At 41.5% G+C, this 15,002-nt stretch overlaps 1 protein-coding gene across 4 annotated transcripts in view; it reads left to right on the top strand.

Moving 5' to 3' along the window:
- Nucleotides 1-2,156: 2,156 nt before the first annotated feature.
- Nucleotides 2,157-15,002, top strand: part of LOC106579063 (oxidation resistance protein 1) — a 185,557-nt gene continuing 172,711 nt past the window's right edge. For 3 of the 4 annotated variants that reach the window (XM_014158615.3, XM_014158600.3, XM_014158561.3), the window contains exon 1: nt 13,441-13,526. In XM_014158615.3, coding sequence (XP_014014090.1) covers nt 13,523-13,526 — 4 coding nt within the window. In that variant the 5' untranslated portion in view covers nt 13,441-13,522. Of the gene's footprint in view, nt 2,304-13,440; nt 13,527-15,002 lie in introns of those variants that run through there. The other variant, XM_014158581.3, reaches the window with a different exon arrangement.

The raw sequence follows: 15,002 nt of genomic DNA, 5'->3' as shown, positions 1-15,002 counted from the left end.
TACAATAAATATTGTTACTTCAACACAGTCTGCACTTGGGTCTTACCTGAAACCTGATACTTTAATGTTTTTCCTTTATTTAACCAGGTAAGTCATAATATTCTAATACATTTTTACCTAGCACCACACAGCATGTAAGTGATGTTGTAAAATGTGTTGTCATCCAGGCTATTTAAAGTGCAGTGCAATCTCTTTTCCCGTATCTCACAACGATGAGCTGTACATGAAAATGTCTGAGTGATGGTAATGTTGGTTTGATTGTGTGTTATGTATAAGGTTGTAGAAAATAATTTCCTCCTCAGAGGACAAACTATTGTATTACATTCTATTCTATATTATTTCATTTCCATCCAGCCAAGGCCAGTTGTTTAATATGGTTTATTCAAGAACATCTCAGTGCAATTTGTATTAATTAAACACTTATCATTCCCTTGGTCCTGGCTCTCTGTGAGCACTGCATGCTAACACCCTGCCTGGCTGCCATTCTCATTAGATCCAGCACAGTCAATTACAGGGTGTTAGCAGAGCTAAGAGCTGACCCCACCAGAGCCGGAGGGATTACCATGGCAACCAGGTAGACTAGACTGTAGCGAGCTAATGATGGAAAGGACCCACACTGACTTCTGACAATCAGCCTTGTTTAAGTAAATTAGTAGTAGATTGTATGATTGAAGTGTCAATTGTTTTTCGATGAGATTAATTTAATCATTGATTGTGATGTGGATTAGTGTCTGTTTACGTGTCTGCATGTGTAATGTTGGCATATGTGTTGTGTATGTTTTGCAAAGTGTAGTGGGTATTAATTGCATGCCTTACTATTGATGACAAGCAGCAGCCCCAGTGCAATAAACATGTCCCCTTCATGTAATGGGCAACACATACTACAGTAGTGCTACATGTCTGTCAAGTATCGTCATGGGTTATCATGGGTTATTCAGCTCAGATAAATATTAATAGCCCTAGTGATAATATTCATAGAATCTCATATGACTGTGTCATATGATATCAAATCAAAATGTATTTGTCACATGCTTTGTAACCAACAGGTGGAGACTAACAGTGAAATGCTTACTGGCCCTTCCCAACAATGAGGAGAGAAAAAACATTTTATAATAGAAAGACAACACGATGAATGAATCCCAATGAGTAAGGATAACTTGGTTATATACACAGGGTACCAGTACTGAGTCGATGTGCAGGGGAACGAGGTACTGTAGATGTATACATATAGGTAGGGGTTAAGTCACGAGGCAACAAGATAGATAATACACAGTAGCAGCAGTGTATGTGATGAGTCAAAAGAGTTAGGGCAAAGGGAGTCAATGCAGATAGTCTGGGTAGCTATTTGGTTAACTATTTATCAGTCTTATGGCTTGGGGGTAGAAGCTGTTCAGAGTCCTGTTGGTTCCAGACTTGGTGTATTGGTACCACTTGCAAGTGCAGTAGCAGAGAGAAGAGTATGATCTAGGTGGCTGGAGTCTTTTGATGGCCTTCCTCTGACACCGCCTGGTATAGAGGTCCTGGATGGATATTCCTACACTCTTATGTTCAATGATATGGTATACACTTCTGGTTGTCTACAGCCTTAATAACAGCAACAGGCAGACAGCCGGTAGCCTAGTGACACAGCAATGTTGTGGTGCTGCTGCTCTGAGTAACTAACTCACTGAAGTCTTTGAGACAGCTTTGTGACAGTGACAGAGCAGTCCTCTGCTGTGTCCCAGAAGGAAAGCTGCCAAGCTGCCAACACACTAGGGCCTGGCTATCCATGGCATGCGCCACCCTGCCCTTTCCTCATTCCTCCATCTCTCCCTCCATCTCTCCCTCCATCCATCACTAGAACCCCTGCTTTCTTCTCTGAATTGACCACCACTGTCTGTCTGCTCTATATCCCTTCACACAGACATCAGCTCTCCTGTCTCATAGTCTGATAAATGTATAGGTCGCTACTGCATTGGTATGATGAACAACTGAAGTGTTGTCATTTCCCCTCCTATCCAATCCGCCTCGTCACAACCAATTTGCAATATCTCTCTCCTCCAACGCCTCTATGCATCCCTCCCGTTGCTATAGAGTAGGGTTATGTCGGTGTTGGTTTGATCCGATCCTCCCCTGCTCCTCTTCTTCGTGATGGTAGTTTCTATTACGAGAGGGTCAAATTACTCCGCATGTCTCAACTGTTCCCACTTTCTGCTATGATGCTGCACGCTTGCAGAATAATTAAGACTGAATTCTGTTTCACACCGACTGAGAATGTTTGTAAACAACTGAACCCGGGTCATTGCACGAGCTCCCTTCTGAAAGTAAGTAACGACGCGAGTTTGTAGTTTTATTGTGGGACTGACGCGTAGGCTATCGCGTGTGATGTTTTTGAAACGATGCACGCACCGGCTTATATTTTGAAGAGTTACATTTTATACATGGAAATATATGTATTCCCGCAAGTAATGTATATTCAATGCATTGACATTTTGTTCACTAATAAACATGTTATATACAACCCCTCGCAAAGCTTTGAGAAAACAGCTGAAACGATGCTTCAGCAGAACAGTGTACGCACGCAAATACCTGCATTAGCAGTTAAAAGACAGGTAACAGTCTTGACATTGAACCACCACATTTGGTACACTAAAAATATCTGTTCAATTCGTGTATTCTTCAGAATGCCGCGCGCTGTATCAAATTGTTCGATGAGCTAGGCTGTCGTTGTTTCTGAAGATATTATAGTTTATGCTATAGCCTGTACAGTAGCCATACTAGTACTGTATATAATTGTCCAGCAGCCTCGAAGTAGGCTAGTTTTTGAAGTATAAGCTGTAAAAAGGATGACACGGGAACAGGGACATAATAATAATATTATACATGTTACTACACACGTACATGTTACTACACACGTACATGTGACACGTGAACATGTGATTGTATTACAATGGTAACGTAATGTGCAATGATGCAATCCCCATATTATTTTAATGTTAGTTCAATAATTCATGGTGGGAGACTGGATAGAAAGTTATCTCTGGAATGCATTCGGTGGGGAATGGAATGAATGATGCCTGCCTGCATACACATTACTCATCACTGTCTGGCTGTCTGCCTGTCTGTCTGTCTGCCTTAAACACTAATTCGCCCTAACTATAGCCATCTGGCCTGCCACTCTTTATAGAGATAATATCCATCCACAGCAATCGAGCTGCATAATGCATCAAGGTAGCCAACAGCTGAACATGTGACATGCATGGAACTTGTACAGTATGTGTTTGTTTCAGTCATTGGTTATTTATTTTCTACATGCACCCCATGCCATGGCATTGCCCCTGTTCCACTAAGGAACTCAAGACTCAAGGTCAAGACAAGCACCACAAGGGCAGACAGACCTTGGTCACAGTCACACTTCATTTGGATAGTCCCTATAGATCAGGGATGTATAAGGGATGTAGTATAAGATACATAATGTAATCTTTACAATAAAAAAAAGACATATTTTAGTCATTTAAATAACTCTCATTCAAAAGTTATACCATCTCTCAGCTTAAAGCTGCAATATGTAACTTTTGGAAATGTGTGTTATCAATCTATCATTCTCATTGAAAGCAAGTCAATCAATCAATCACATTTTATTTATAAAGCCCTTTTTACATCAGCTGATGTCACAAAGTGCTTATACAGAAACCCAGCCTAAAACCCCAAACAGCAAGCAATGCAGATGTAGAAGCATGTTGGCTAGGAAAAACTCCCTAGAAAGGCAGAAACCTAGGAAGAAACCTAGAGGAACTAGGCTCTGAGGGATTGTCTCTTCTGGCTGTGCCAGGTGGAGATTTTAAGAGTACATGGCCATTACGGCCAGATCGTTCTTCAAGATGTTCAAATGTTCATAGATGACCAGCAGGGTCAAATAATAATCACAGTGGTTGTAGAGGGTGCAACAGGTCAGCACCTCAGGAGTAAATGTCAGTTGGCTTTTCATAGCCGAGCATTCAGAGGTCGAGAGGTCGAGAGGTCGAGAGGTCGAGAGAGAGAGAGGTCGAGAGGTCGAGAGAGAGAGAGGTCGAGAGAGAGGTCGAGAGAGAGGTCGAGAGAGAGAGAGAGAGAGAGAGAGAGAGAGAGAGAGAGAGAGAGAGAGAGAGAGAGAGAGAGAGAGAGAGAGAGAGAGAGAGAGAAAAAAACAGTAGGTCCTGGACAAGGTAGCACGTCCAGTGAACAGGTCAGGGTTCCATAGCCGCAGGCAGAACAGTTGAAACTGGAGCAGCAGCACGACAAGGTGGACTGGGGACAGGGACAGCCAGGAGTCATCAGGCCAGGTAGTCCTGAGGCATGGTGCTAGGGCTCAGGTCCTGAGGGAGGGAGGGGGAGGGATAAAGTAGATCTATTCTATGTGCATTATTTCTATGCTTCCTCTTCTTAAGTTTTGTTTTTGTGTCTTTTACTTTCAGTTTCGTACACCAGCTGAAAATACAATGATTCTCTACACTATACTTGCTTGTTTTGTCACATCAACTGAAATTAGGCACACTATTAGAATTTTTGCAACCAGAAAATGGGGGAGCTATTTCTGCATAGTGCATCTTCAACTCTAAAACCAATTCCTCTTGACCTCAAATGGATAATTGACTTCAGCTCATGCAATTCCAATTGGAAGATGTTGAGATCTAATCATGTTTGAGTAAACAATACAAGTCATTTCAGACATTGGTATAATGTAAGAGTAAGTCATTGTATGGGGCTAACACACCTTCCATCCTGAGTCATGAGTCAATGTGCTGTGATTATGCATGCTCTTGCTAGACTTGATTAAAACACATGCTCTCAGTGATGTGCATCCCAAATGGCATCATATTCCCTATGCAGTGTACTCCTTTTTACCCAAAAGTAGTGCACTGCAGTATATAGGCAATAGGGTTCCATTTGGAATGCAACCCACTGAACGCTGCCTGGTACAACACTGGTTATTATTATCCTACTCCCTGTCTATGAAATTGGAAGCATTCTCATTTCTCAGAGCTGAAATGACAACAGTAGGCCTATATCATCACTAAAGGCACTATTGCTGTGAAAACTACCTTGAGCAGTTGACAATTGAATCAGGAATGCATGTCGTAAAACAACTGAAAGCATAGGAGCTACAAAAACGTGACTTTATGCTCACAGGTAACCACCACCTCAAACAGGCATGGGTGGGGCGTACAGTAGGATAGACTCTACCATGGGGGGGACATTGCAGAGGGCACTTACACTGGTATAGTCCAATCAGTCTAAAGAACAGGGCCATTCATACTGTACTGAATACCAGTGTGACTGTTAATATGCATATATTTAATTAAACTACCATGTTGTACTCTCTGCTACTATATGATTCATTTTCTACCCTGTTCATCAGAGATCATATAAAATCATTCAGACTGATTCACACTATGACAGATCATCAGCCTATTAACTTTATGAGCATGGAGAGTCACTTCTCAGTATCGTACCTGTTGGTTTGTGGCCTCTCTCTCTCTCCCTTCCTCTCAGCCTGTCTGTCTGTTCATGGTTGTCACTGATAACACCAAACAAAGTCTTAACACATGGAACACACCTTCATGAACCAAAGTCTCTGTGATGAAATTAAAGACATTTAAGCTGAAAGCACTCAAATTGGCCAGCTAGTTTGCCAGGGTTGTGTGCTGTTGCCCAGAACCTTACTTACAGTCCTTTGCACATCTATCTGGTGGCATTGTGAACTTGCTAACCCTATGATGAAGACTAAGACAGTGATTGTGCAAGTAATAATGTAACTAGCAAGTATTCTTGGCTTCAAAACATTCACCGTTTTTCACTTCTGCTTCTAACACTGGAGGGGACATGTCCCCCCCTGTCCTCCCCCCAGCTCCTACGCCCTTGCAGACAGGAATTTATAGACACACAATGTCAGGCAATACTATTCAATGGTCATCAGCTCCAGTTTCCAGTCTTAGACGATGATTAAACATAGATGCATTAGGATTGTCCTGCTGGGGTTTTGATCCTCTGAGTGTATGGGTGAGAACCACTAGACTGTAAAATCCTGTGGGCTATGCCATTTAATACTTTTCAATCAATCCATCCATCAATCAATCAGTCAGTCACTCAACCAATCAATCAACTTTTTTTATAAAGGTTTTTTTTACCAATGCACTTATGCTTGACCTAAAATGTTCTGCATTTTATAATTCCCTATGATGTTATTTGGTAAGACAGCAACCCTGTGCCAATGTTGGTCACTGTCTGACTGTGCTTTAGGATTTTGCTAACAGTGAAAGTTCTAGATTAAAGGATTTACTTTCTAACAGCTTTTTCAGAGTGTTGAGTCATGATGCTTGTTGCTGTGTTTTATCCTGATGAAAAGAGCTGTTCAATTTTACAGAGAGGGATGGGGAGCGAGACATATTAAAACAGCAAGAAAAGCACTCAAATAATGACAAGGGAAGAGACTGCATAGTTGCTTTCTGTTCTGATTACAGGAAATGCACATTTCATTTATTCTCTGTGACAAGAACATTTCAAAGAAAGGCATTCTCTCATTATTGCTTCATGAGCCTTCTGGCTTTAAACCCCCTAACACACTTCTCAGTTTTTGAAAATCTTGGTGATAGAGAAGAAACCACATTTAAGGGAAAGGGGATACCTAGTCAGTTGTACAACTGAATGTATTCAACTGAAATGTGTCTTCCGCATTTCCTGCAACTCCTCTGAATCAGAGAGGTGCAGGGGGCTGCCTTAATCGACATCCATGTCTTCAGCGCCCGGGGAACAGTGGGTTAACTACCTTGCTCAGAAGCAGAACAACAGATTTTTACCTTATCAGCTTCGGGGATTCGATCCAGCAATCTTTCGGTTACTGGCCCAACGCTCTAACCACTAGGCTACCTGCAGCCCCGGACACCAGTCAGGTTGACATAAATCTCAAAAAGGGATACAGTAGATGCCATCCTCTGCGAACCAATTGCTCGACAAAAATAAGGGTAGAAAATGAATCCCTTAACTCATCTGAATCCCTCAACTCAATCCATCAACTCATTTGAATGCCTCAACTCAATCCCTCAACTCAGCTGAATCCCTCAACTCAATCCCTCAACTCATCTGACCCTCAACCCCTCAACCCATCTGACCCTTAAATCAATAGACCATGCAGTAATGACCACAAGCTCTATAGACAATAGCTCGATACAGAAATTACCAGCTTTGTGTTAGTTGCATTGCGACAGACAGGCAGGGTTTATAACAGCTTTACATACATACTACGTACAGCCCACAGTAAACGGCATCATGGGACTGGTTGTGGCTTACAGAGGATTAAGCACAGCTAAGCTTATGTAAACCCAGCCCATTGACCCCACAGCCGCTCCGCCCCTCCCAGACTGGCCCGTACTGGCCACTCATCCTCTGTCCCTGCCAGGCCTCAGCCTATAGACCAACCATGTAGGCTATAATGGCACCCGATGTGACCAAAACAGCAGAGAAGTTTAGCCTTGCACTTCAACGCTCTTAGTTGTTGCGGAAATTGACCCACTATGTCTTTACTTGGTGCATGCAAAGTCATCTAGCTGAGTCCACCTTTAAGGGTGCATATAATTAACTAAATTACCTGATGATTAATATGACAGATACTGACATGATAAATCACAGGCTGGTGTTACGTACAGTAACATGATGGGTTGATGTTGTAATGCTGGCCGTCAACCGTGTTGACATGAATCGCACAGCACTTAACCAAAATGAACCGTCCTCTGAGCCTTCCGTTCTGTTTTCTATGGCTTCACCAACCAATTGAATCATGCTTTTGGAACAAATCAAACAATGAATTTGATGGAAGGAGGCCCCATGAGCGTTTGTCCCTGTCAGTTTAATATCATTTTGTATAATGAGTCAGCCTGTACTGAGTTGATGTCTCTAACTTGCCTTGACAGTGTCCTACCACCTTGCCAGGAGCTACTGATGCTCTATGTCTACAGCTGAGGTTGTGTCCCTAGTTACAGATCTGAACTCCAATGATTGGCTGTGTCTAGAGATCTGAACTCCAATGATTGGCTTTGTCCCTACCAGAGATCTGAACTCCAATGATTGGCTTTGTCCTTACCAGATATCTGAACTCTGAATCTACATACAGTACAGTAGAAAGTTCCACATTATCAATAAACAATTGGAATAACTTGTATACATTTTTTAATAAAGAAGAAAACATTTGCTGAACTGTGAACCTGCAGGGACATCAGTCAGTGATATGACATTAGACATAGAAAGAGAGTATAAACCATGCATTTAAAGTAACCATAGATACAGACAACTAGTCGACTGAAATGACTTGAGAAGGCCCTCCTAGTAGGCCTGTGTTGTTGGTGTCTGTCCCATCCAGACCTACTCTAGGTCAAAGACAGGAGTTGAATAATTAATTAAAAACAACCATGTCGTTATCAGAGCCCCAAGGACTGGTAATAGATATACTGTAGTGGTCATGTGTCTGTCTGACCCTGCTGTGTTTAAAGAAATAATCCACTCAAAAACAATATTTGTGTATTTTTTTCATTAGTCCACTGTTTATGCAGTCCCATAATGTTTTACATGCCAGCAGTCAAGTTTTCAAGGTATTGAACTTTCAAGAATCAAAGTGTCACTTGTCACATCAAAGTGACACTTTGCTCCTTGAAAATCCTATATCTTGAAAACTGGACTGCTGACATGCAAAACATTGTCTGTCTGTGGGGTTGTTTAGTGGAATTTACAAATGGCACTATCACATTCTTAAAATCATTCTTGAATGTTTTTTGCTGTTGATCTTTAAGGGGTGGTTTCCTGGACACACATTAAGCCTAGTCCTGGACTAAAAAGCAAGCTCAATGGAGAATGTCATCACTTTCCAACCTCATTCACTATCTCCAGTCCATCCCAGTGTTCCCCAGTGGCGGTCGGTGCCGTTTATGATGTGGGAGAACAATTTTTATTGTCATGAGCTTGGTCTTATTTCTATTACAGCATATTGGATGACTGTCATTTATATTCCATTCACCCAGTTCAATGTAACATCGATAGGTTTAGGCTACTACATTATACTAGAATTGTCCCTATACCTATCATGAGGTTGCTACAACCTAGCCTATGAATTAAAGTTTACAATGTCGGTGCACACAGGTCAAGGGTATATTCATTAGTCCAACAGTTGCAAATTAGAGTTTCTATTGGACAAATTCGGGTATGTTTATCTTTGTTCCGTTTTCTTTCGTTTAATTAAGAAACGTTTTTCAACAGAATTGGCGGAATGAATACACCGCTTATCACACGTAAACACAGTTCACTTTCATAGCAGCCACGTTGTATTCCTTCTCGCATCTATGTGCTCTCCTCTCACCTTTTCCCTATGTTTGTGGACATCAATGCCCAACACATCAACTGTATAAGATCAGGCAAAAAACACTTTCCAAGCCAAACCATATCATAACTTCTTCACACAGACTGCATTGTTATCATCATATTAGAAAAAGTAACATCATAGTCAACATAGCTAATAGAACTAACACATTAGTGAACCTGCTACAATCATGCAGTAACGTTACAGTGTATAGTCAGTAAGCAGTTTAGCAGTTACACCGGTGGGCCCAAGTGGCAATAAATTAGTAAAACCAAAAGCTTACCCTGACTTGGAAGGGTTCCAGTGTTGTGTTGAATAGTCATAGCCAGCTAGCTAATGTAAACTGAAAGTGAAAAACAATGACCAAATCTATCTTGCTTGCGTGTCCTTAATTTTTGAAGAAATTAATTTGTTAAAAACTGTTCAACTATTGTCTTTCTCTCAATTTGAGTCAACAACTCACCACATTTTGTGCATTGCAGTCTTAGCTGTAGTTTATGCTTTCAGTACTAGATTAATTCTATGATCCTTTGATTGGGTGGACATCATGTCAGTTCATGCTGCAAGAGCTCTGATAGGTTGGAGGACGTCCTCTGGAAGTTGTCATAATTACTGTGTAAGTCCATGGAAGGGGTTGAGAACCATGAGCCTCCTAGGTTTAGGTTTTGTATTGAAGTCAATGTACCCGGAGGAGGACAGAAGCTAGCTGTTCTCTGGCTACACCATGGCGCTACCCTACAGAGTGCTGTTGAGGCTACTGTGGACCTTCATTGCAAAACAGTGTGTTTTAACCTCTATGGGCTAGGTGGGATGCTTGCGTCCCACCTACTCAACAGCCAGTGTAATCCCGTGGCGCGTTATTCAAATACCTCAAAAATGCAAAAACTTCAATTTTTCAATATATGACTATTTTACACCATTTTAAAGACAAGACTCTTGTTAATCTAACCACACTGTCCGATTTCAAAAAGGCTTTACAACGAAAGCAAAACATTAGATTATGTCAGCAGAGTACCCAGCCAGAAATAATCAGACACCCATTTTTCAAGCTAGCATATAATGTCACATAAACCCAAACCACAGCTAAATGCAGCACTAACCTTTGATGATCTTCATCAGATGACAACCCTAGGACATTATGTTATACAATACATGCATGTTTTGTTCAATCAAGTTCATATTTATATCAAAAACCAGCTTTTTACATTAGCATGTGACTAGCATGTGACTAGCATTCCCACCGAACACTGCCGGTGAATTTACTAAATTACTCACGATAAACTTTCACAAAAAACATAACAATTATTTTAAGAATTATAGATACAGAACTCCTCTATGCACTCGATATGTCCGATTTTAAAATAGCTTTTCAGTGAAAGCACATTTTGCAATATTCTCAGTAGATAGCCCGGCATCACAGGGCTAGCTATTTAGACACCCAGCAAGTTTAGCCTTCACCAAACTCCGATTTACTATTAGAAAAGTTTGATTACCTTTGGTGTTCTTCGTCAGAATGCACTCCCAGGTCTGCTACTTCAATAACAAATGTTGGTTTGGTCCCAAATAATCCATTGTTATATCCAAACAGCGGCGTTTTGTTCGTGCGTTCAAGACACTATCCGAAAGGGTAAATAAGGGTGGCGAGCATGGCGCATTTCGTGACAAAAAAATTCTAAATATTCCATTACCGTACTTCGAAGCATGTCAACCGCTGTTTAAAATCAATTTTTATGCCATTTTTCTCGTAAAAAAGCGATACTATTCCGACCGGGAAAGCCTGTATACGTACAAAGAGAGAGAAAATAAATACATCTCGTGCCCTCGTGCACGAGCGTGAGTCTCAGAGTACTCTGACCAGCCACTATCCAAACGCGATAATGTGTTTCAGCCAGAGGCTGCCTCGATATCATTCAGCTTTTTCCCGGGTTCTGAGAGCCTATGGGAGCCGTAGGAAATGTCACGTTACGGCAAAGATCCTCAGTCTTCAATAAAAAGAGCCAAGATGAACAACAACTTGTCAGAGAGGGCGCTTCCTGTTTGGAATCTTCTCAGGTTTTTGCCTGCCATATGAGTTCTGTTATACTCACAGACACCATTCAAACAGTTTTAGAAACTTTAGGGTGTTTTCTATCCAAAGCCAATAATTATATGCATATTCTAGTTACTGGGCAGGAGTAGTAACCAGATTAAATCGGGTACGTTTTTTTATCCGGCCGTGTCAATACTGCCCCCTAGCCCTAACAGGTTAATCAATTATTTGGTGGCGTGAATATATTTAGTAATTTATTTTCTAAAAAGGACAACTTTTTAAATGTTTTATCCTTTTTAGTTTTATGAAATTCACTGAGGAGGATGGTCCTCCCCTTCCTCCTCAGAGGAGCCTCCACTGTTGTCCACATGTGAAAACGGCACATTTCTATGTTTTGTAGTAACAAATATGAAGTAAAAATGTTCTACCTGATGACATCATCAAAAGTTAAAACATTAAAATAAACAGTGATTTTAAACACTGTGAGATTCATGGTAACGCGGGGGAGCAAGAAAATAGTTTCTGGCTAGAAACTCGTTGCAAGTTTTGAAAATCACAGTTTCAAAATAAAAAAATCCTACTCGATGATACCTTAGGGAAGGATATTTTAAGACTATTCTTTCTTATCTTTTTAACCACAGATCGTAGAAACACGCCATTTTCACATAATATTATGTAGACACTGGTATGGCTATGAGATGATGAGTATGAGGTTGAAAAGAGGTGGAATTTCCCTTTAATATGTGAATTCATTATCATATTTTGTGTGTTTTGTACAACTGTTGTTAATGGCACAGTTATGTGTCGCAGCTTTTCTTCTAAACCTAAAGAGACAAAAGTAGCTTTTATAACATAGGCCTACTGCGTCCCACAATAGTTTTTCATAACACCGTAGGCTCAGTCATTGACGCTGCTGTCATGTCTCCTTCAGAATAGGACCCATCAACCATTCTCAAGGACGTTGCTTTGGTCTGAACATAACACTCACGGGGATAACATGAATTAACTTAGCACCAATAAAACAACACTGTGTGCTCGTAGAGGATGAATAATAGAGAATGTTGTTTTTGAATGGCCTATCAACCTTGTAGCATTCAAAGATGCATCATTCTGCTTTCTAGCACAGTATGCTTTCAAATCCTTCATTTTGCTCACTGTGTGACCCCAATGAGGATTTTGTCATCGCTTTGCCATCTTTTGTTTCTCCTAAAAACACATGTCAGGTTTATTCAAATACAGTTTCATGTGTCTTCATTCTTAAAGAATTTGCCTTATAGTTTGGTGTTTTGAAAGATCATGTTATATTGCTGTTGCTTTTGAGTCTAGCTAAATGTCCACATAAGTCCACTTTTGGCATACATATTCATATTGCTATAAAACTCCTGTATTATGATCCAGGTTAGCAGAGCCGTTATGTAAATGCTTACAATGTGTCTTTACAGGTTCACAATTCAGTACATCATTATTGGATTGCGTTGAAATAGTAGTTTATAACCTATTAAATGACTCAAGCCTGTAGTTTTATACTGTATGTGTTTCATTTGAAGGGGTAATTCAAGTAACATTTATGACCTCACATATTTTTCAACCTTATTATAGTGACTTGGCAATAAACAGTCATAGGAAGCAGGCCTCCCTAGTGGAGCCGTGGTCTGAGGCAGTGCTAGCTGTGCCACTAGAGATTCTGGTTCGAGTCCAGCCTCTGTTGCAGCCGGCCGCGACCGGGAGACCCATGGGGCGGGGCACAGTTGGCCCAGCGTCGTCCGGGTTAGGGGAGGGTTTGGCCCGGCAGGGATGTTCTTGTCCCATCGTGCTCTGGCGACCCCTGTGGCGGGCCGGGCGCAATGCACGCTGACACGGTGACAAGCCTTGTCCTCCTATTCATTTGTATTTATTTGTCTTGCGCGGTTGTCGGAAGTGCACTTGATTCAGAAGCCCTGCGCATGCTGGGTAGGCAAAGTGTTCCCATTTTTAACAATTGAATTTGTCTGAAGGGATAAACTCCACCTACTCGGTGGACCAGAAGAGCTGTGGCTACATCAAGAGAGCCTGCTGTGCTGGCCAATCGGCAACTTTTGAGACCATGACCAGAGAGAGACTGTCAAAGAATACATCAAAGAGCTTCTGTTTTTATGAGTGAGTTCATGTTTATGTTTTTATGTCAACACTATTTTTATTCAACACTTTTAAAAACATAAAACGCTCTTCTCCCTACTTCCACTCTCACTGCAGCTGCAATAAATGAGTAGCCAAGTGTTTTGATAGCTCTCCGTTTTTTTTATTAGCAGCTCATCACGTCTATTTTAATATCGAGGAATATTTAACTTTTTCTGGTCATTTAACAAAATACATTTGTGCATAAGGCAGAAAAGATGCGGTGCGACTCAAGTTTAGCCATCAGGTGGAGGACAGTGTCCCCTCTCTCTGGTCAGTCTCACCAGAGGAAAGGAGAGAGCAGGGACTGTGAGAGGTGGACCCTCTGCTGCCAGTGAGGAAGAGGCGACGCGAGAGGTTTCACTCTCGCCAAATCTGTTCAAAATAAGCCCAATGCGTTTCTATGGGCTTATTTTGGACCTAAGCTTGTCGCTTGCCTTCCCACCTTTGGGACAACAACTCCCATTGTTAGGGTGGAGACTTGAGCATCTCATCATTATATACAGATCTCTACTGCTGCTCTCTCCCTCCCTCCGCTGAGACTTACTATCAGATGCTGGTACCATCAGTCCAGTAAAATAAAAAAGCAAATTATTTCAATTTATGCTCAGCTGTGCCTCGCAAGTGATACAGCAACTGCTTTATTTTGTTATCAAATCTCAAGTGTTTTATATAATATGGTCTGAGAATAACAATATTGGCAGGCCAAACATAGCCAATATGCTGTGATAATGTATAAGGCTGCACAAACCTCATTCCTACAGAACTGTTTTTATTAGGTTAAAGGTAGACTCTTAAGAGTGTTGATGCGTGAGGCTCAACTTCTCCACTGTTTTGAACCCCTGGCTACCACACTGTAACAGCATGAAGCGAACCCGTGCCAGGGTTGCCATGTCTGTCGTTTTCCCGTGAAATTGGGCTACTTTGAAAACTATGTCGTGGGTGAAAATGTATTGGTTGCGGGCTGTGAGATTTTGGGCTACTTATAAATTGCACTGCGGACGCCATGGCATTTCTCTTTAAAAATATATAAATTAATTTCACTGTGACCTGCTGCTGCTGACTATTAGGCAGTGAGGCAGGCTGTTGCTGAGTCAGTGAGTGAGTCAGTGAGGGAGTCAGTGAGGGAGTCAGTGAGTGGAGGGAGGGAGGGGGATGGCTGAAGGAGTGTGTGTTGAGCACAGTCATTGGGTGTGTTGAGAGAGTGCTGCTGCAGGCAGTCATGACAAGTGATGTGAGAACAACAAACTAATTAACTAGCACTAGCTAGCTACTTACTTCTCGCTCATTCTTGTTTTCCTCGTTCATTGTATCCTGACTGCACCCAGTCCTACCAATCATTACTAGAGCCAACACAGCAAGGGAAAGAAACTGAGAAATAATCATCGGACAGTTTCAGAGAGAGGGAGCGAGGGTTGAACAATGTGCTTTCTCTCTGGGTATGTAGTCAGGGCTCGA

This window comes from Salmo salar, chromosome 02 (genome assembly GCF_965601325.2).
Source record: "Salmo salar chromosome 02, fSalSal1, whole genome shotgun sequence".
Classification (NCBI taxonomy): domain Eukaryota; kingdom Metazoa; phylum Chordata; class Actinopteri; order Salmoniformes; family Salmonidae; genus Salmo; species Salmo salar.
This window is presented reverse-complemented; position numbering and strand designations above follow the sequence as displayed.